The 22,731-nt window shown below is 41.8% G+C and overlaps 1 protein-coding gene across 1 annotated transcript in view; it reads left to right on the top strand.

Annotated features, from left to right (window-relative positions):
* MYH15 (myosin heavy chain 15) overlaps nt 1-22,731 on the top strand; it is a 146,365-nt gene that overhangs the window by 98,270 nt on the left and 25,364 nt on the right. The window contains exons 32-36 of the mRNA XM_047875153.1: nt 2,075-2,424; nt 5,413-5,537; nt 8,425-8,540; nt 18,551-18,743; nt 18,946-19,149. Coding sequence (XP_047731109.1) covers nt 2,075-2,424; nt 5,413-5,537; nt 8,425-8,540; nt 18,551-18,743; nt 18,946-19,149 — 988 coding nt within the window. The remainder of the gene's footprint in view (nt 1-2,074; nt 2,425-5,412; nt 5,538-8,424; nt 8,541-18,550; nt 18,744-18,945; nt 19,150-22,731) is intronic.

Here is a 22,731-nt window from a genome sequence, read left to right on the forward strand (position 1 = left end):
ACCCCTCTAGGATTCCGCCCCCCCCCCTCTTTTTTTAATTGGCAAGTTCAGGGTCCCACCTGCTTTGATTTCCAGTCTTGTCTTCACAGCATGACTGTGTCTAGCTGAATCAAGCTCATCTGAGACCCAGTTGACTACTTCCAAATCCCACATTCCCTAAGGACAGGGATTTGGTTTCTTAATCTTCTACCTCTGCTTGCAGATTCTAGTCCTAAGTACTAAGTAAGAACTTATGGTTGCAAGTTGAAGAACAAAGGGTAGTTGGTATGAAATGTGGACAATGTTATCAGTGAAATGAGGGTGACCAACTTGTCTATTTTGCCCCATGGGCTTGTGGGCTTGCCTGATTTTAGCACTGATAGCCCCCCATCGCGGTGAAACCCCTTAGTATAGTTGGTCACCCAAAGTAAAATCCCTATTTTCTGGTACCAGTTGGGTATTTCTAAAGTAGTTATTACAAGATCCTTGTTTTAGATGGGTTAAAGCATCGGAATCTCCTTTTTTCTCCAGCTTTATTGAGATGTAACTGACATTCATGTGTCCATATTGATATTGACATGCTGGTACCAACTCTAGTTTCATCTGGGCCCCAAACTCTTGTATACTATTGAATATGTTTAAGGAATACAAAGTGATGATTTCATATATGTACATATTGCAAAGTCTTTATCACAATGTGGTTAGTTAACACATCCCCTGCCCTATGTAATTACCATTTGTTGTCGTTATGGTGAGACCATTAAAGCTCTACTCTCAGCAGCTTTCAAGTATATAAGACAGAATTGTTAACTATGGTCACCATGCGATCCATCAGAATCTCCTCTTAATATTTAGGAAAAATGAAGCAAGGATGCTGAACACAGATTGGTTTCTGAAGGCTTCCACCCAAAAGGGGCTGTATGATCACATTGCTCTGATGGGCTAGTTGTGTGGCACATGTTCATTCCGGAGGGTCTTTTTCTGTTTAATAATAGTAGATCAGAAAGAGCTTTGGTATGCACAGTACCTTTCATCTAAGAAGTGTAATGAATGGGTAAGAATGGGGCTGCCAGTGTCCCTGCGGGAGATGTGAGCAAGAAAACGCATTTCATCCATTAGAAAGTCTCGGAGCACTGCATTGTGGGGGTGGTGGAGGAAGCACTTTAATAAGCCACTCCGTCTCAGGGGATGCTGGAGGGACAACAGTGGGGGCTAGAGTCCCTCCTGAGAGTGACCTGTTAAGTGAGCATAACAATGGCATGGATTTGAGTATATAAATTTGAGCAGATAATCTGGGGTGGAGAAAAAATTCAGACAAAAGACAGAACTTTGGCCTGTTTAAGAGCCATGTGATAAGAGGGAGAGAGAATGAGCAGGAGAGAACCAAAGAATGTTCCTTGGGAGCAATGTAGCAAGGAGATCTTTAAAGACTAGATGTGCCTAAGAACTTTTTTTTTTAATGTTTATTTATTTATCTGAAAAAGAGAGAGAGAGAGCAGGGGAGGGGCGGAGAGAGAGAGAGAGAGAGAGAGAGAGAGAGAGAGAGAAAATCCCAAGCAAACTCCGTATCAACAGCGCAGAGCCCGACTCCGGGCTCGAACTCACAAACTGTGAGCTCATGACCTGAGCTGAAATCAAGGGTCGGATGCTTAACCGACTGAGTCACCCAGGTGTCCCAATGTGCCTACAAACTTTCAACAACTGCTTACTGTTGGTGGGGTGTTCAGTATGATCTTCTTCTTTCTCCCATTTCTTAAGTCATCAATAAAGTCTGTATTGCTTATAGGAGGTTTAGGGTAAGCAAATACTTCCAGGATTCAGAGATCCTGAGTTCCAAGACCAGGGTGACAAAGGGTAGGGGAAAATAAAGCACACATGTACACAGGAGCCAGAGGATGGTGGCCAGCCGACATCTGGACTCTATAGGCACAAGGAAGTCATTTTCTGGCATGAGCTGCTTTTGCTTGGTACCATTAAGCCAACCTCAAGGGCCACCCTATTTTGTACCGAAGCACTGTTTTAATCCAGGACAAACCGGGTGAGCTCTCTGAGGGCTGAAGCTCACCTGCCATTTGTTTGGGTCTCCCCTTTGCAGGAAGAAGTTGGCAATTAGATTGCAGGAGGCGGCTGAAGCCGTGGGGGTAGCAAATGCCAGAAATGCCTCCCTGGAGAGGGCCAGGCACAGACTGCAGCTCGAGCTCGGGGACACCCTGTGGGACCTTGGGAAGGCCCGTTCCTCAGCAGCGGTACTGGACCGGAAGCAGCAGCACTTTGACAAGTGCTTTGATGACTGGAGGCAGAAGCAGGAGGAGTCACAGGCCGTGCTGGAGGCCTCTCAGGAGGAGGCCCGTGCCCTTAGCATGGAGCTCCTTAAGCTCAGGCATGCCTGCGAGGAGAGCACTGTGAGCCAGGAGACGCTTCAGAGGGTGAACAAGAATCTCCAAGGTACTCTGAGCTGGGCTTGGAGCCAGAGCAGGACAACGTCGTGTGGGGGTGCCCTGGCTACCAGGGCAGGGCTGTCCTTCATGGGCAGAAGCCTCGGCATTGTCGTGGTCCCGCTCAGGTTTTCACTTTTCTATTTTTTTAAAAAAAATTTTTATGTTTATTTATTTCTGAGACAGAGAGAGACACAGCATGAGTGGGAGAGGGGCAGAGAGAGGGAGACACAGAATCCAAAACAGGCTCCAGGCTCTGAGCTGTCAGCACAGAGTCCGACACGGGGCTCAAACTCACAAACTGTAAGATCATGACCTGAGCCAAAGTCGGTTGCTCAACCAACTGAGCTACCCAGGCACCCCTTCACTTTTCTACTTTTAATACTCTTTTTGGAAACCTTTTTAAAATTACAGTTATTAGTTTTATTAAGTTCTAAAAATAAGACTGCTTTCTTTTATTTTTTAAAACTGTTTATTTATTTTTGGGAGACAGGGACAGAGTGTGAGTGGGGAGGGGCAGAGAGTGAAGAAGACACAGAATCCGAAGCAGGCTCCAGGCTCTGAGCTGTCAGCACAGGGCCCGATGTGGGGCTCGAACCCACAAACTGCGGGATCATGACCTGAGCCTAAGTCAGAGACTTAACTCACTGAGCCACTCAAGTGCCCTGAAAAAGGACTACTTTCTGACCTTAGCCCTAGGTTCCCTCTGTCAAGAAAGCCACTTTTAAGAATTTCTTTATCACCCATAGTCTTAGCAAGATTTTCCATGCATATATTCATGTGTGTATTATTCAAATTACACAGTATTTGACAGTTTCTTTTCTTTTCTTTTCTTTTCTTTTCTTTTCTTTTCTTTTCTTTTCTTTTCTTTTTTAGATTTGTCAGTATATTTTCTAATTTAACAAATATTTCCATAGGCTGCGCTATGTGCCGGGCTCTGTGGTGCATGTAACCATTCGTTATTTAATTCTCAAAACAGTCCTATGTGTTAGTTTCTTTGTCTGTAAAATGCAGATTATGTTAAATCGTGTAAGATTAAAAAATTGTCCAAATTCACAGTTGATCAAAAGCAGATCTGAGATTGGAGCCCAGCCAGCTTGACTCCAGCATATACACACTTTACGACCAGCTGTGCCACCTTCCACATGCCTTGTTATTCTCTTTGCATGTCTGTACAAGGAGACCTGCCGCGTGATTGTTGATAGCTAGGTAGTGTTTTATAATAAGGATGGTTAACGTTTTTTTAATGAGACCTTATTCAGCTTAGATATGATGTTTCACAATTATAAGTAATACTATACTGTACATGCTGCACATATATTTGTGGACATGTAATAATAATTCAGTAGGGGTGGATTCCTAGAAACAGAACTGCTGGGTTAAAGGAATGAACTTCTCAATTTTGAGATACTGCCAAGCAGCCCTTCAAAGAGGCGGCCAACTTACACCAGCACCATCAGTGATGTGCATTAAAACCCTGAGATGCCCTGGGAGCAAGTTCATTACTATTGGAGACATAAATGAATCCTGCCTTCCTGTTGGCCCACATAGTCCATGATGAGGTCACTGACTGGACATGTGGGAGGTGCTGGAACAGTGGTTAGGAATCTTTAGCAGCATCCAAACCACCTGGAGGGCTTGTTAGAATGGTTGGCTGGGCCCTCCCCACAGAGTTTCTGATTCACTGGGTCTAGGGTGGGGTCTGAGAATTTGCATTTCTAACAAATTGCCAGTGAGGCAAGTGCTGCTGGTCTGGGGACCACACTTGGTCTGGGGTGGGGCTTGGGCAGAAGTCTTTTTCAAAAGCTCTCCAAGTGATTCTGAGGTATGATCAGAGTGGAGAGCCACTGCCCTTGAGTTTTCTTTTGGGAACCTCTCTTCTGGAGAGGGCTTATAAGAGAAGGATTTATTATGTAAGAATTGCCATCTAAAGGGTTTGGTTTTGTAACTTTAAAAAAATTTTTTGTAATGTTTATTTATTTTTTGAGAGAGAGAGAGAGAGAGCAAGAGCAGGGAAGGGGCAGAGAGAGAGAGGGAGACACAGAATCTGAAGCAGGCTCCAGGCTCGGAGCTGTCAGCACAGAGCCTGAAATGGGGCTCAAACCCACGAACTGTGAGATCATGACCTAAGCTGAGGTCCAGGTGCCCCTTGGTTTTGTGACTTTTCAAGACTCTTGTCACATCACATCACATCACATCATCACATCACATCACATCACATCACATCACATCACATCACATCACAGCCAGGGATCTCAAAACCAGAGCGGCAGGCATGCTCTTGAGCTCCTCTCACCATCTCTGGACTGTGGGTAATTCCCAGAGCTACTTGGCCCTACTCCACACCTCTTAGTTACTAAAGGCTTCCTTTATGAAGACGCAGAAATGACAATAACAATATTGAGTGGGAGAGGTTTTGTCACTCCTGGATGCCTCCTTATTCTGTCAAAAGACTTGTGTTCATGAGAGACTAGACACAACCCTTCAAGTGCTTGACCTCCTTTGGATTCTTGGGTCTATCCGGGCTCCTGTGTTGGCTTCTGGCAGGCAATGACCCAGCTTATGCTTTAAGTTCCCATCCTGGTATTGAGTGGCAGCGGACAAAATGGCAGCCACTGATGTCAAGCGCTGAGCACTTACACTGGGTGTGTAAAGATTCAGGTCTGTGTCTTAGAGCACCACCAGGCAGAATCTGACGTGGCTTTGACAAAAGGACCACCATGTGAAGTTGTACAGGTTGTTCATGGTGCAATACTCTGAGAAGCACCACCCTCTCTAGTTGTAGTGGGCAACTTTCTGGCAGGTGGCAAAAGAATGTACTGAATAAAGAGTGACTTTTTCTAATTCGAACAAGGGTCCCATCTGTGCCAGTAGTGGCCTTGCCGTCAAGCTTCCAAGGATGGCATGACTACGGTCCCAGAGAAACGGTCTGCTGTACCTGATATTATGGGTCTGAGACAGGTTCCATTCACTAACTTTGCCTTTCTTTCCTCTCCAGAAGAGATTTCTAATCTGACAAATCAGGTGAGGGAAGGAAAGAAAAACTTAAGTGAAATGGAGAAGGTCAAGAAACGGATTGAACAAGAGAAGACTGAAGTCCAGGTGGCACTGGAAGAAGCAGAGGTATTACCTCCAGGGAGCAAAGGCGGTTTGTGTCAATGTGACAAAACAGGAGACCTGCTTTCTAGTAATAATAGCAGCAGCAACAACAAAATGACACTTCTTCTTCGAGTGTTAATTACTACCTGCTAGGGACTATGCCCAGTGCTCGGTAGGCCTTATTTTATGCAATCACCCTAGCAAACTAGTGTCCCCATTTCACAAATGAAGGCATAGAGGCTCAGAGGGCAGGATAAGCAGCAGCGGATGCAAATCTACCAATTGCAATGAAAAGAGCAACCATGTCTCTCTCATTCATCAACTTATCCTCAGTGCCTGGACCTTTACTGTTCAAAATGTGGCCCAAGGATCAGCTGCTTGGAGCTGTATTGCCCTGGAGCTTGTTAGAAATTCAGACTCCCAGCCTTCTCCCCACATATGTTGAATCAGAATCTGCATTTTAACAAGATCCTGTAGTGTTCATATTTCCACTAATATTTGAGAAGCACTGGCCTGGAACATTGGCTTGGTGTGTACTAGAGGTTCAACAAATATCTGTTGAACCTATTTATTCATTCAACAATGAATAAATATCCTCATACCTCCTCCTCTCTTTAAAAAGAGTCAGCTAAAACCCTTTTTTCCCCCCCCCCCTAAAAAACTTTAGTTTTAAAAATGGGATTCAAAGTGATGTTCTCAAACATTTGCCCGGAAAGCTCGTCTTTGTACAGATTGTGTGACAGGAGTGTTTTGAGTGTTCTGGATTATAAGTTCAAGAGCAGCCTCTGCCTTTATCCCTCGGGGTGTGCTAGGGAGTGAAAGGACCACTGAGAAGATTTTATCCAAAGAGAGTGACCTATAAAAAGAGTCATCTGTCGTGGTCACTAAACAGTTAACACGCCCTGCAAAGCCTTTTTTCTCATAGCTGAATTTCATCTTCTTGACCCTCCCTTAGACTAAGCACCCAGTACTTAAAACAGCCCCCACCACTCACCCTCCAACTGAGAAAATGATTTTAAAAGGCAAAGCAGTCAGTTTTAAACAGAGCCTTTTGGAAGGTATGATAATGGGAAATTAGACCCCAAAGGACTGCTCCATGCCAAGAAATCTCTGTTAAATTTATCTTATCACTACATTTCTGTAAGAAACCAGCCAGACAGAAGACATGTCCATATATATACCCCACATACAGAGTTGTCAAGTGGATGGCTTTTAACGCAGCTGTTGCCATTTTGTGAATAACTGTTTCCCTCAGGTCTTCTACATTTCATACAGAATCCTTTTATTTGCTAGTGTAGTGTCATGTCACCTAACAAGGCTGGTTGGTGAAAAAGTTGGTGAAATGTTTCATTTACTTGCTCCCTTTGGTCTACTGGCCATCCTAGGCAGGGATTTCCTAAAGCCACCACCTTAACCTAAAGAAGTAATTTTTATAGCCAAACTTTCAAGCACTATGACAGGTCTGTGAGAGGTATGATTGGGCAGGGACAGTTTTAGTCTCGTATAACATACAGACTTTCCTGTGTATTGAATTGACTAGCACGTCCTAGGTGAGAAGGCCGTGGCGCTCATACCACTGACTGCCACTAGATGGCATTATATTCTATTTGCATTTTCTCAAGTTTGCATCTTCGGCAGCATCCATAAATACTTCAACTTGGACGTGTATTTGTAAAATTGGGTTATTTGTTTTCCTGGGTGAGCCTTTATGAAAATCTTTATCAGATTATTTCTGAAGCCACAAAACTCAAATTATCCCAGGTCACCTTCTCCAAAGATTCACTTTCTCTGTGGATTCTAGAGGTTGAGAGGTGACAGTTTCCCCTGAAGGAAGGGCAGCATTTCCTTTCAGGAAATTGCTATCCAAGCATTGGTTTTTGATTTATTGTCTCTGATATTGAAGGTAGTGTTGAGGGAACAGCAGCAAGGCCTTAAGGCATATTAAAATTCCTAACATCTTTCTTCTTTTTATCTTGAAATTGCTACTCAGTTTTGTTTTCTCCTTTTGGTTGCATGTGGTAAGCCTGCCTCAGAAGAGGCCATAAAAATTACTCTGGCCCTCAGGACTACCTGCCAATTGTTAACTGACCAATAGATTGTTGTCACACCTGTGTCTCTAATAAACATCTTCCTCAGTATCCTCCAAATATTTTGTTTGTTTCTACTGCAATGTAAATTGTATCTTTGGAATAGAATTTAACGATTTGATCAAAGCTCCACTTTTAAACTTGAATCACCTTTATAACATCCCTGGCGGTAATTGCCTTGCCTATATTTAAATACTCAAAGGGGCAGGAGATTTCCCCAGCTGTCAAAGCAATCCATTTGAAGTAGTATTAATAATCATGGTGGTGACGGCTCACACTGAGTGTTTTGTGTCAGGCACATCCTAAATTCCTTTATTGTTCTTCCTTTGACACTATTTGGACACTATCCTGTTTCCTGTTCTCTGGCTGCTTTCACTTTTTTTTCTCTGTTCCTCCATGATGTCCAGAATTGAATAAAAGATTGCAGGTAGGAGTTATCACTTTCCTTGTTCTAGCTTTGATCCTTTTATTGATTCATCCTGAGGATCAACTATATTAAGAAAAGTCCAGAGTAATGAATTAAAAAGTTTAAATATAGTCACAGACAAGATTGAATCTTTCTATTTAAAAAAAAAAAATGCTTTAGAATTCTAGTTCTTGAACTACAGCCAAGAGCCCTAAGAATGTCAAAGCTGTAAGTGATGTGACAAACAAAAGCTGTCACTTGTTTCTCATCCTGTTCCAATCTTCAGGGAACTGATTTGAACTTAGAGGCCTCCCAACAACTCCAAAGAGAGCTGCAATAGTGACACACATTTTGAGGAAAAAAAATTCTGTATCCATAAAGTAGACTTAACTTAGTACTTTTAATTCATGTGTTTCAGGGAGCTCTGGAACGTAACGAAAGCAAGATTCTTCGCTTCCAGCTTGAACTCTTGGAAGCTAAAGCAGAACTTGAAAGAAAGCTTTCAGAGAAAGATGAAGAAATAGAAAATTTTAGGTATCTGAGATTATTTTGATGAGCCACATTTGCATATTCCAGAATTCTTGACTGAACAGAACGTGCTGTGTTTGGCTGCCTTTATGGCCTCTGCTGGAACATTACCAAAGAAACTTAGCCAGTCTAACCCTATGCCAGATCTTTCTAGTAAGCTCATCACTATTAATCTAAAGGAACACCTCTATGCAATTACTGTCTGTTTTTAGGATTTTCTTATGATTGAGCAGCTTCTGTTCTCATAGAGACTCAAGAGAACACACCAAAAAAGCATAATTATATGTACAAGGGCTGTGGACACTACCCGGTCTCCCCATAACAAGTCTCTTGGGCATCCAAGAAGCTGACTGATAATGCTGAAGAGTGGAAGAAGGAACTAAATGTGATGCCGTACATTGAAATTAATGCCAGATCAGAGTGAAATTTTCACACACCCCCTGCCTGCACCTGTAGCCATTTGTTTGGAGAGGGGCGGGAGCCAGGAGCTAAGCTGCTTATTGAATCCCTGTTGAAGAGGCTGAGTCTTAATGGTCAGGAAACTGAATTAGACAGGACTCATGGGTTGCAGGATCTTTTCTTAGCCTCATCATAACAAGCTGATGACTTTAGACGTTCCACTTCTTAGCGTCTCAGTGAAGTGAGGGGATAAAAGCAGCCCCATACATGTCGCAGAAGGTGGTGAGGAAGATCAGTGAGCTGATGTTGGCAAAGCACTTCACACTGTATAGATCAAAGGCACAATTATAAACACATGGAATTCACTGTGATTATATCATTTATCTGATCTGTTCCATTAAGTCAGTGCCATATGTCAGCAAGGAAAATCACTGGAGTCTGAGTTTCCATGGGCAACTTGCTTGTTAAAACAATTTTTAAAAAATGTTAATATAGTCAGTTGAACTGGCTTCTTTCCCATAGCCCCAATTCAGACAAAACTCCCATGGGGGTCATTTTTTTTTAATGAGGACATCAAGCCAAATTTGGCCCTCTGTGTGCTTTGAGTTATCCTTGCTCGCTCTCACTCATGGACACTTGCCTCTCTAGGACTGACTGTGAGGATGAATTTCGGTCTACTTAAGAGGCCCTGACTCAGTGTCTAAAAGAATTTTTTTTGATGAAGGGCAAAACATCAGGCCTTGATATTTGCCCTACTTCCTTCCATGAGGAACAAAAATGAACGTTTCTTTGTGCAGTTAAAAGAAAAAAGCTCATTTTAGGTAATGTCAACCCTGCATCTATTAATAGACCTGGCTTAGGGAAAAATGAATCCTCAGAGAGTCTGCCTCTCGTCAGGTACATCTGAATGTCTTAGAGCAGTTCACCAATTATAATAATCTTAGTGCAAAGGAAGCTGGAGATCCAAACAGCCAGGGCTGGGAGAAGAAAGAGCTGAACTCTAGGCTGGGGCTGTGGAGGGGCTGAAAAAAGAAGAGGCGGGCTAGAGGGTGGGGCGAGCTAGTCAGGAGTTTTAGTTAATGATCCATAATAGCTATAATAGGTACATCCGGAAAGGAGAGATGAGCATATCTTACAAAATATCACAAGTGCCCTTGCAGAACGTTTCTGTGCCAGTGCAGAATGTATCAGAAGCCTCTGTTTAATCTGATTATTTGGTCTGGCCTCAGGGGCTGGGAGAGGAAGGGGCCCTGAGGAGTCTGCACAAAATGGCAGGGAGAAGCACTAGGAGAGCAGAGGATTCTGAGCAATCAAGATAAGCCAGGTAAATGCTAGAACTCGAGGAAAATATGGCCTGAAGGCAAGATGAGGTTCTAGGTCCTGCGTCCACATAAACCTTGGGAAAGGCCACAGAGACTGAAGGAAGCGTGTGAGGAAGGGACCAGAGAAGCCAAAGAGACTCAGAGGCAAAGATAAGAGCCCTGAGGGTTTTGCAGAGGGGTGATTCATTCAACTCCTCCTCCGCCGAGCTCCAGCCATCATCCTGGGAGGACGTATCTATCCTCAGTGAGCCCCAGGCCTGTTGGTGGTGAAAGTATGAGCAGCTGGGATATGTGTCATATGTTTTGCTTGTTAAATACATATTTGAGCACTTCATGTTGGCCAGACACTGGGCCTGCTATTCTTGTCGGGGCTTCCTAAACTTTTATGGATTGATGGGGCTTTCTTTCTTTCAAAAACATTTTTTTTTTCCTACAGTGTTCTAATTGACATAGGTAGAGGTAGGGAGGTGATAATGCAGTCACTAATGGAAGGAGAGGAGGAGGTGTGGTGGCTGGCTTTGGCCCTCTCCATCCTGGATACAGAAAAGGAGGCATAATGGCAGTTAGCATGAAGGCCAACTGGTGGCCCTACCTGTCACCTGCATCCAGTTTGACCACAAGACTCAGAACTGGGTTGAAAACAAGTCGGTCAGGTGGGTCCTGAATTTTCAGAGGCCACAGATGTCCACCGGTGTTCACAGAGGCCACCTCCTCCAACTCAGGGTGTTCAGGGAAATGCTGAAGTATGGGAGTGTCTTGTCACTGGCCGAGGGCCAGGATGGACCCAGCCTGTGTTCTCTCAGGCACAGCCAGAGAGGTGCTGCTGACGGTCTTGGGAAGGAGGGACTGAAAGTCCTGCAGTCCAAAGCTTGCTTTGGTTTGATCGCCTCTGGCAGGGTTAAACAAATTTTCTGTAGAGGATGAGATAGTGTAGGGAAGAAAAAAATTCTCCTTACCCTCTTTGGGTCTGTGACTGATCCTAAGAATTAAACTGACTTAAGACAGTTTAAAAGGAGAAAAGTCTACATGTTTTATTGAATTTTTAATCTCCATGGGAGCTTTCACAAAAGAATGAAGACTGGGGGGACACAACCAGAGCAGGAAGTTTTATACCTTTTAGACAAACAATAAACTTGTGAAGAATTGATAAGGCACAGGGATTTGGGCTTGTGGTAGTTTAAATGCTGAAGAATTAACAAGGTTTGTTTAGACAGCCTTCTTGGCCCTAAATTCACTGTTTGGTAACAAGGATGTCTCCCTTCCTTCTGTACAGGAGAGGGTATCTTTCACGAGGGAGGTTTATCTCCTGCATTCAGGGAAAAAGGGCAGAATTTAGATTGATCTTCCTGCTTCCATTGTTTTCTCAAACTCCTTGAGCTTAAGATATTTAATATGCCAAGGTGCCGTATTTTGGGATAGCATTGGAGCAGCATCAATGGCAAATATTTTTGGCTTTGCAGGTAGGCCATAGGGTCTCTATCTCTACTCAACTTTGCAGTGTAGCTTGAAAGCAGTTGTACACAATAGGAAATCAAGTGGCCTATAACTTCTAGTTTGCCCAACCCTGGCCTCTATAGCCTTAGGGGTCTACACATTATTTTTAATGTTCCATCATGTTTTCCTTCCATTTGGCCTGTTCCTCAAAACTCAGTGATGTCAAATTTCACACATGGTCTTAATTTATAAGCACCATCAAACTTAATTTCAGTTATTGTCTGAGTCTCTGCCAGAAGAATGTGTTTAAGTCTCTTCTCATTTCTAAGTAAAATATTTTAGCATGTCTTCAAGAAATAGGATTTCACACTCAGGCATGGTATTTGGTTAGGAAAATACCTTGCTAATCATTTTAAATCGAAATTATATGTATTAGAATTAAGGAAAATCTCACATTTCTCTGATACAGATAAACAATATTGCAGGAGAAAAAAAGTGACCTAATGAATTGACTGTCCATTTAAAGTCATTATAACTTTTACAAGTTTTAATGTTGTTTTTTTTTTTTAATTCTAAATTTGAAAAAAAGTGTAACATACAGTGTTATCTTCATCTCAGGTGTAAATATAGTGATTCAATAATTCTATACACAACTCAGGGCTCACTATGATAAGTGTACTCTTAATTCCCTTCACCTAGTTCACCCGTTCCCCTACTCACCTCCTGTCTGGTAACTATCAGTTTGTCTTCTATGGTTAAGTGTCTGGTTTTTGGTTTGTCTCTTTTTTTCTTTGCTGGTGTGTTTTGTTTCTTAAATTCCACATCTGATTGAAATCATGTGGTATTTATCTTTCTCTGACTTATTTCATTTAGCAGTATACCTGCTAGATCCATCCAAAATTCCACTCTTTTTTATGGCTGAGTAATATTCATATATAAATACATAAAATGTGTCACGTATATACATATGTATATACTACATCTTCTTTATCCATTTCTCTATTGATGAACACTTGGGCTGCTTCCATAATTGGGCTATTGTAAATAATGCCTCAATAAACATAGGGATGTTATCTTTCAGTCTTTCAGTCTGAAATGAGTCTCCAGCAGGCAGCAAATAGGTGGGTCTTGCTTTTTCATCCATTTGGTCACCCTATGTCTTTTGTTTGGAGCATTTAGACCATTTATATTCAAAGTAATTATTGATAGGTATGTACTTATTGCCATTTTGTTACTTGTTTTATGGTGTTTTTGTAGTTCTTCTGTTCATTTCTTCTCTTGCTCTTTTCTCTCACGTTTTGCAGGCTTTCTTTAGTGATATACCTGGATTCCTTTCTCTCTCTCTCTCTCTCTCTCTCTCTCTCTCTTTGCATATCTATTACTTGTTTTTGATTTGTGATTACCATCAGGTTTATATATAGCATGCATTTAGCAGTCCCATAAGTTTGAACCCATTCTTTACTCTTCTCCCCTCCACATTTTAGGTATATGGTGTCATAATTTACATCCTTTTATTTTGTGACTCCTTTAACTGATTTTTATAAATATACTTAATTTTACTGCTTTTCTGCTTCCTACTTTTCTTACTCTTCCTACTTAAAGTCTTTCTACTCATAAAGTCTCTGATATTTCTGGGGCAACTGGATGGCTCAGTTGGTTGAGGTTCTGACTCTTGATCTTGGCTCAGATCATGATCTCACTGTTCATGAGTTTGAACCCTGTGTCAGGCTCCCCCTGCTTGGGATTCTGTTTCTCTCTCTCTCTCTCTCTCTCTCTGCCCCTTCCCTGCTTGGGCTCTCTTTCTCAAATAAATAAACTTTTAAAAAAAAGTCTCTAACATTTCTTGTAGGGCTGGTTTAGTTGTCCTGAATTCCTGTAACTTTTGTTTGGGAACTTTTTAAGTTTCCTTCTCTTATGAATGATATCCTTGCTGGATCGAATATTCTTGGTTACAGGTTTTTTCTTTCAGCACACTGAATGTATTATGCCACTCCCTTCTGGCCTACAAAGTTTCTGCTAAAAAAGTAGCTTATAGCCTTATGGAGTTTCCCTTGTATATAACTGTTTTCTTTTCTCTTTCTGCTTTTAAAATGGTTTATAATTTCTTTTTACCATTTTAATTACAATGAGTTTTGGTGTGGACCTCCTTGGGTTGATTCTTCTGGAGACTCCCATTGCCTCCTGGATCTGGATTTCTGTTTCCTTCCCCAGATTTAGGAAATTTTCTGCTATTATTACTTCAAATAATCTTTATGCCCCATTTTATCTCTCTTCTCCTTCTGGAGTCCCTACAATGCAAATCTTATTATCTTTGATGGTATCATTGGGTTCCCTAAGTCTAATTTCAGTTTTTATTATTTTTTCTCTCCTATTCAGCTTGATTGCTTTGCATTACTCTGTCTTCCAGGTTGATGATATGTTCTTCTGCTTCCTCTACGCTTTCATCTAGTGTATTTTAAATTTCAGTTATGAGTTCTTCATCTCTAGTTCTTTTGTATGTTTTCTATATTTTTGTTGAGGGCCTCACTGAGCTCCTACATTCTTTTCTCAAGTCCAGTGAGTATCTTTATGACCATTGCTTTAAATTCTCTTTCAGGCATTTGTTATCTTGGTTTCATTTAGCTCTTTTGCTGTGATTTTTATCCTGCTCTTTCATTTGGGACACATTTTTCTTTTTCCTCATTTTGTCTAACTCTCTGTATTTGTTTCTATCTGTTAAGAAAGTCAGTAAGGGGCGCCTGGGTGGCGCAGTCGGTTGAGCGTCCGACTTCAGCCAGGTCACGATCTCGCGGTCCGTGAGTTCGAGCCCCGCGTCAGGCTCTGGGCTGATGGCTCAGAGCCTGGAGCCTGTTTCCGATTCTGTGTCTCCCTCTCTCTCTGCCCCTCCCCCATTCATGCTCTGTCTCTCTCTGTCCCAAAAATAAATAAACGTTGAAAAAAAAAATTAAAAAAAAAAAAAAAAAAAAGAAAGTCAGTTACATCTCCTACTCTTGAAAGTAGTGGCCTTATGAAGATTAGTAAATAAATCTTCCCATATATCCTAGGAATTTTCCAAAATGCTACCTCTATGCTGTATCTCTGAGGGACTGTTTGTCATGCTATCTCTTTAAGGATGGGGTTCAGTTTCCTATTGCTCTCTCAGAGGCCATCCCGTTGACTTTTAAAGTTCCAGGTATTAAGCCTGATTGTAGGAACTTGTGAGGCCAGGCCCTTCTTATTTTCATAGCCAGAAGTTATAGGGTTTGCCTTCCCTGTATGGGTTCCTAGTGCCTGGGGTGCTTGGTGTGAAGAGCTGTTTCCCTCAACTCTATGTGTCTCACTCTATGGACGATCCCATTGGTCCATTTAGCTCTTGACCATGTCTCCATCTCCACCCTTCTTACTACCTTCATTGTTGTCTCTTCTCTAATTTTAGCTGTGGACAGTTGGCTCTGCCACTCTTTGTGATATTTTCTGGTTTATTTACACTGATATAGGTATTATCTAATTGTATCCAGGGGATGAGATGGGCTTAGGGTCCTCCTATTCTGCCATCTCCTCTGGAAGTCTATATCACATCTTCTTTATTCATCTATCGATGGACACTGAGGTTGCTTCCATGACGTGGCTATTGTAAATAATGCTACAGTAAATATAGGGGTGCACATATCTTTTTGAATTCGTGTTTTTGTTTTTGTTGAGTAAATATCCAGTAGTATAATTACTAGATCATATGGTAATTCTATTTTTGATTTTTTAAGGAACATCCATACTGTTTCTCATAGGGACTGCACAAATTTGCATTCCCACCAACAGTGCCTGAGGGTTCCTTTTTCTCCACATTCTCACCAATGCTCATTATTTTTTGTTTTTGATTTTAGCCATTCTGACAGGTGTGAGGTGACATCTCATTGTGGTTTTGATTTGCATCTCCCTGATGATGAGTGATATTGAGCATCTTTTCATGTGTTTGTTGTCCATCTGTGTCTTTTTTGGCAAGAAGTCTATTCAGGTCCTCTGCCCATTTTTAATCATATTATTAGCATTACTATTATTTTTTGTGTTGAGTTGTATATGTTCTTTATATATTTTGGATATTAATCACTTACTGGATATATTATTTGCAAATATCTTTTCCCATTCAGTAGGTTGCCTTTTTGTTTTGTCAATGGTTTCCCTTAAGTTGTCAGTTTTTTTACTGACTTCTCTCTTTCTTTTCTTTTTTTTTTTTTTTTTTTGTATCTGGTTTTCTTTTTCAAACTGCATTTCATGTCAGGATGGGGGCAGGAGGAATGAAAGAACTTCTTACTATATGGTTCTGGTCCTGAGTGCTTCATTTTTTTTTTAAATGTACTTGGAAGAGTTTTCATTTTAAAGATTTATTGACTATGCATGAAATGTGTTGATTGTCTAGAGGCCATTCTTTAGGCCTGTATCATATCCAAGCCTCTCAAACCATAGCACTTTCTACTGTCTGCAGGCACTCATGAAGATTCATAAACAACTGTGTAAAAGTACAGTTTGAAATATTGTCTGCTTAAGTAGAATGTATGTCTGTATAAAGGATTTTGATACCAAGCTAGGGATGCTTTAGTGTTCCTGTATAAGGAGAGTCAGCTGTGGCAAAAGTGAGTTTCCCCAATATAAAACAAAAAAGTGTCTTAAAGCTTTTAGTGATGTTGATAGTATGAGTCACTGTATAAGTCTGCTTGGGCTACCATGATGAAATGCAGACTGGGTGGTTTAAACAACATAAATTTATTTTTTCACTATTATGGAAGTTGGAAGTCCAAAATAAGGTGTTGGCAAGTTTGGTTTCTCCTGAGGCTTCTCCTTGGCTTGCAGATGGCCGCCCTCCTGTCATGTCCTCACATGATCTTTCTTTTGTGCATGTGAATCTCTGATGTGTTTGTGTGTGTCCAAATTTTCTCTTAATCAGATTAAATTAGGCCTCACCCAATAGCCTCATTTTACCTTAATCACCTCTTGTAGAGGCCATGTCTCTAAAGATAGTCATATTCTGAGGTACTTGGGTTTAGGGCTTCAATATATAAATGGGGAAGTACATATTCAGCTATAACAGTCTGGGTTAACTTTATGTACTGGTATTCCTGTAGGATTATGACCTGGAAGCTGAACAAAAGCCCACAACCAAGGTTAGTCATGAGAGGCTGATCTCAATTTGTGGGGGCCAGGGACATAAGGTTAGCACAGAAGAGGTGCTAACTCTGGGCTTTACATTCTCCCATACATTTCCATAAGTACTTGTGAGATTTTCACCTACTAATGGGGAGACAACTGGTCATGAAAAACAGCCCCTCCACCTGTTACCCAATTAGAAACCTGAGCCACACAACTATCCCATGTGGGCTATATGCCTTCCTGATTGGCCTCAGAGTTCAGGACACATATTCAATGCTATTTCAATGCAGAACATAATTATGATCCAAGATGAGTACATTTTTGCTATTTCTGATAATGGGCTCTATGATGAAGAATAGGAAGGCTCTTCCCATGTCTGTTTTGCCTGTTCAGCACTAAGTCCTATTTCACAGGGTGAGCTTAATCCGGGGGTTGGGGGTGTTAGTTATAGCAGTTAAACCATCCTGGCTCACAAACACCAAATCTTGACTCAAAACTATCAAAGTTCAGGGCACGTGGGTGGCTCAGTCGGTTGAGCATCTGACTTCGGCTCAGGTCATCATCTCATGGTTTGTGAGTTCAAGCCCCGCATCAGGCTCTGTGCTGACAGCATAGAGCCTGGAGTCTGCTTCGAATTCTGTCTCCCTCTCTCTCTGCTCTTCCCCCTGCTCATGCTCTGTCTCTTTCTCTCTCCTTCAAAAATAAATTAAAAAACATTAAAAAACATTTTTTTAAAAACTATCAAAGTTCATCTTTGTTTTGTGTCTGAGTCCAGTGTAGGTTAGGATATAGAGTGAGCCACTATTCTTCAAAGTCATTCAAGAGCCCAGTTTCCTTCCATCTTGTGGTGCCACAATCCTCCAAAAGTGGCTACCAAGTTTGCCATAGATGAGGAAGAGGGGAGTACTGGATTATACAAGTAAAAATGTTGTATGGGCAAGGCCTACAAACGTTTCTGCCCATGATCCAGTGGTCAGCATTCAGTCACATAATTCCAAACTGACTGCAGGAAGGCTGGGAAATGATTGCCATGGGTTCCCTAGATTTTTTCATTGTTTCCCTCAACACACATCTATTGTCTAAGCTTCTATCACTTGGCAAGTATAATTTCAGTGTAGGGTTTTGTTGTCATGAGGAATATTGAAGCAACTCAATCCTCACACAGCAGTTGGTCTTCTCAGCCTACCCTTGACTGTACTCCAACTCCTACAGAAAGATAACCATGCTATTCTAGAAGGGCTAAGCAACAATAGGCCATTAGAGCAATATTGCTTGTCCTTGGGATTTAAGCCTGGGTGGCTCTTTCTTGCCTTGTTCAGATATGTTTTACCATTGAAAGTAGTTTAAATATTATAGCTGTCTGGAAGAGCATCCTTCCTTCATCCTTAGCCACTGCAGGAAATCTAGATGTTTGTTCTATGCCTTCCCTTAAGGGGTCTTAGGTAAGGCTAAGGCTGTCCCACTGGACATAAGGGCCTCACAAAGATTCTCTGATACTTTCCTTGATTCTTGAGAAAAGCTGGCCTGGGAAACTTAATCTATTATGATGCTCACTAACCTAACCCTTCAACCTCTATGTTTTTTAAAATGACAACCCCTTAGACTCATTTTGTTAATTACCCAGAATTTTTCTTGAATTTTAATTTTTTATGTTTCCTAAACTATTATGTGCACAGCAGGTAACCTTTCTTAATTTGGGTGCATGATTTTTTTTTCTCTTAAATGTTATTCTAAAATTAGGAGGAATCAGCAATGCGCTATTGACTCCCTGCAGTCTAGTCTGGATTCTGAAACTAGGAGCAGAATTGAAGCGACACGGCTGAAGAAGAATGTGGAAGGGAACCTCAGTGAGATGGAACTCCAGCTTAGCTGTGCCAACCGACAGGTGTCAGAGACAACCAAATCCCTGGGCCAGCTTCAGATTCAAATCCAGGTACAAATTGCAATATAAGGGCAGGGAATAAGCAAACCAAGAGACAGATTGTGCTGAGAAATAAAAGTAAGGACAACAAATCTAATCCTTCAAGAAAGCAGGAACACACTTAAATTGGTGAGCTTTGCTTAGAGCATGCATGCAGGTGCATATCCCATTGAACTCAGCAATCTGTGCCCCAGGCCTGTGTTTTCTCTCACAGGACCTTCGGGTGCAGCTAGATGACAGCATACGCCTGAACAGTGAGCTGAAGGAGCAGGTGGCTGTGGCTGAGAGGCACAACTCTCTTGTCCAGTCTGAGCTAGAGGAGCTGAGGTCCTTGTATGAACAGACGGAATGTGGGCGCAAGTTGGCGGAGGAAGAGCTCCTGCAGGCCACAGAGAAAATCAATCTTTTCCACATCCAGGTGAGGCCCATAAACTCTCCCTATGAGCTGTATTAGCTGGATGAAGGCAATGGTTTCCACACATTGTTCAGCCTTGGACCATAATAGTTGCCATGTCAGGCAATGGATGTGGCATATGAGGCATAAAGAGAGCCTTTGGCAGCAGTGGGCACACTCTTCACTCATTCCCAAATGTATTAAGTTCCTAGGGTTGCTATCACTTGGGACCACAAACTGGGTGGCTTAAAACATCAGAAATTTATTCTCTTACAACACTAGATGGAAACCAAGTTGTTGGCTGGGCCATGCTCTCCCTGAATCTCATAGGTCAATCCTTCCTTGAGTTTTTCTAGCTTTTGGTGATTTTTGGCAATCTTTGGTGTCCGTTTGCTTATAGATGATCACTTCAATCCTCTGCCTTCACGTGGAAATCTCTCTATATGTCTTAGCATCATCTTTTCTCTGTTAGTATTTGTGTCTAAATTTCCCTTTTTTATAAGGACATTAGTCATATTGGATTTGGACACCTCCGAATGACCTTGTTTCAACTTGATTACCTCTGTAAAGACCCTATTTCCAAATAAGATCACATTTAGAGACTTCAGCCTATCTCCTTTGGAGAGGACACAATATTATCCATAACACTAAGTCCAAAAGAATGGACTCTCAGGACATTGACAGCCAGTAAGCTGGGGAGAGCTGAACATTCCCTAGTGTACCAGAACCATTTGCCTGTTTCTTCTGTTCCCTCCAAGTCACATGTTCTCCAAGGATTAAAAAAAAAATTCTCCTGCCTCAGAGCCAGGAGATTTCTAACAATTCTAAGTGACTGCTGACAGATATGAGCTGTCAGGACTCTGGCTCCCCATGGAAGGTTATATAAGTGACATGAAGCAAGGATTCTTAGATCGTTTGCCATTCTCATAGAATCAGAGGAAACCACAGCGTCTAGGATAAATGTGTATACTAAATGGATCGTTCAACATTTATAGGGCACCCACCATAACCGGAGCAGTTGTATGAGGTGTACGTGCAGAATGTCTCCATTGTCCTAAAAAAGCGAAGAGCCAAGTAAGGAACTCAATGCGCTGCTGGAGTATAGTGTCAGAGCAAGCACATCCCTACAGAAAGCCTTCCCTGACAGTCCTAGGCATAGCTAGATACACAATGTGCTCAATCAGAGTCATAAAGGACACATAAGCAACCTGTCAGGTAGAGAGAAAAGCCAAGGACAGAAGCATGGGGGAGGAGGAGATGTGGGCTGCTGAGGGAAATTGCTGTACTCACAGAGCATAGTGGGGTAGGGGTAGGAGAGATCAGAGAAATGATGCTAAGAGGCAGGGAGAGCCAGGTCCCCAGGAACCTTGAGTCTGAAGCTAATGCAGTTTGAATTCCTTCTTGCAGCGAATGGGGATCCACTGAAGAATTTTGAGTAGCTGAGAGTGAAATGATCAGATTTTCATTTTAGGAAGTTTACTCTGGTGATTGCTGTGAATGGTGGATTAAAACAACTATAGACAGAACTGCCATACCTTGGAGTATTTAGAAACGTCATTTTGGTTGCCACAGTGACTACAAAGTGCCTCTGACATTTAGTGGGCAGGGTTCAGAGATACTAATATCTGTGTTAGGTACAGGATAATCCCACTTCACAAAGAATTGCCCTTCCCAGAATGCCAATTGTGCCCCCACCGAGAAATGCTAGAAAAAGGAAGGATCAGCCAGTGATGTACCAGCTGGGAAGCATTGCAATTAGTTTTTGCTTACAGTTTGACTTTTGTGTCCGTCAAAACATTGTGCATGACACAACCCTATTTAGATATCATGTGATATGGAACAAATAGGCTGTATGTTTTGCATAATTCCCGGCAAGCTAACTCGCTTCAACATTTTCTTTCTCTCTCAAGAAAGCTTATGTAAATACAATGAGCAGGATTCTTATAAAGTAGGATATTGAATTTTTTAAAAGTAATCATCTATCTGTAGTACTTAATAGCTATTGGTAATAAATCATTTTCCATGCATATTATAACTGATAATGCACCAGTGGGTCCCAATATGATGAAAAACCACTAGCCTAGGGAGAGAGATGAGGACATCAACCAGAGCAAAAACAGACAAAGGAGGAGATGAATTTGGAAAAAAAAAAAAATGAAAAGAAAATTAGGCCATGGAGACCTGACCTCTAGAGTGTAATTTCCGAAAAATTTAGGTGTATAACAGAAATTAACACAAAAGTGCAAATTCTCAGATCTCATTTCAGACCTACTGAATCAGAATCTCTGCAGTGGGACCCAAGAATCAAACAAATACTCAGATGATGCTGGTGGTCCAGAAGCTACCCTGTGACCAGCATATCTAGGTGATACTACATTGCTCACAAGAACCTCTCCCCAACCTTAATCATGTGGGGACACCTTGCAATTAATAGACTGCTGTCAATCTTTTGATAGAATAATGAATCTTTTATGGAACCTTCTTAGTTCCTTCTGCATTCCCAGACCTCTAAGCCTAGAATAAACATACAAGGCCAAACTTATCCTTGGCTGATTACATGTGTTCTTTTTCAAACCTGAACTGTGACAATCTGGATTGCTCTTTTGCACAATACCACCTAACCCCCTTCCTCCCAAAAAGAACCAAATAAAGAGCCATTCAGCTTAAAAAGATTTTGGCCATTATCTCCTTAGCAGATTTTAAATGACTCTATGTACAAACAAGTCGGCATTTATATTTGTACTTTCCTTTACAAAGAAAGAGTTTCTATGGAGTTACGTGCAGTGAGGATCCAGAAAACATTCCAGTAAGGTACACTTATCCCCACCACCACGACCACTACCAGGGAGAATCCTGGGGCGGGGGTGGGAGCACAGAACCTAGCTGTCTGTGAGGACAGAGCATGGAAGCCTTGATGAAGATGCTTCATTCCATTGAAGAAGCAGGACAGAACCTGTGAGGCTGGAATATCTTTCTTTCTATTTCTAAGGTACAATCCTGCCACTGCGAAAGGCACTAGCTAGAGAAAAGTGAAAGGACAATGAAGAGAAATCAAAAATAGGAAGCCTGTGCTTTTTATATACATTCTCTGTGCTAAGGTTTCACACCCTCAGAAAAGCTGTGCTTCAAACGTGGACTAAATAGAAGCAAAAGGAGCCTTAGCCTCTAGTGTCACAACCCAGGAAAGAAAGAATTAGGACAGTACCAGCCACAGAACAGCAATAATCCTCCCATGGAGTGGGGGGCTTCCTAAGACCTGGGGGTTGAGGCTTATTTGAGCTACACTTCCCTCCTCCTCATTGCAAAGTCAGATAGAAAGGGAGGTAGATAAAGAGGAAATTGGATTTTTGTTTTTGTTTTTATTTTTCCTGGAGCAACATGCTGGAAACCGATTTTTATTCCCCAACTTCCTGCTCCCCGCATATCTGCAACTGACCCCGACTTGTGCTCTGGAACACTTGCTTCTACAACATCAAAGAACAAACGGCAGAAAATCATATTCCTCAGCAAGCTGAAAACCAAACACATGTTTGGGGCTTGTAGATTACCTGGATCCATTTCTATTTTCTTATTCAGACAAACTGCTAGGTCTTTAATATTGAACGT

The sequence above is a fragment of the Prionailurus viverrinus genome, chromosome C2, assembly GCF_022837055.1.
Source record: "Prionailurus viverrinus isolate Anna chromosome C2, UM_Priviv_1.0, whole genome shotgun sequence".
Taxonomy (NCBI): domain Eukaryota; kingdom Metazoa; phylum Chordata; class Mammalia; order Carnivora; family Felidae; genus Prionailurus; species Prionailurus viverrinus.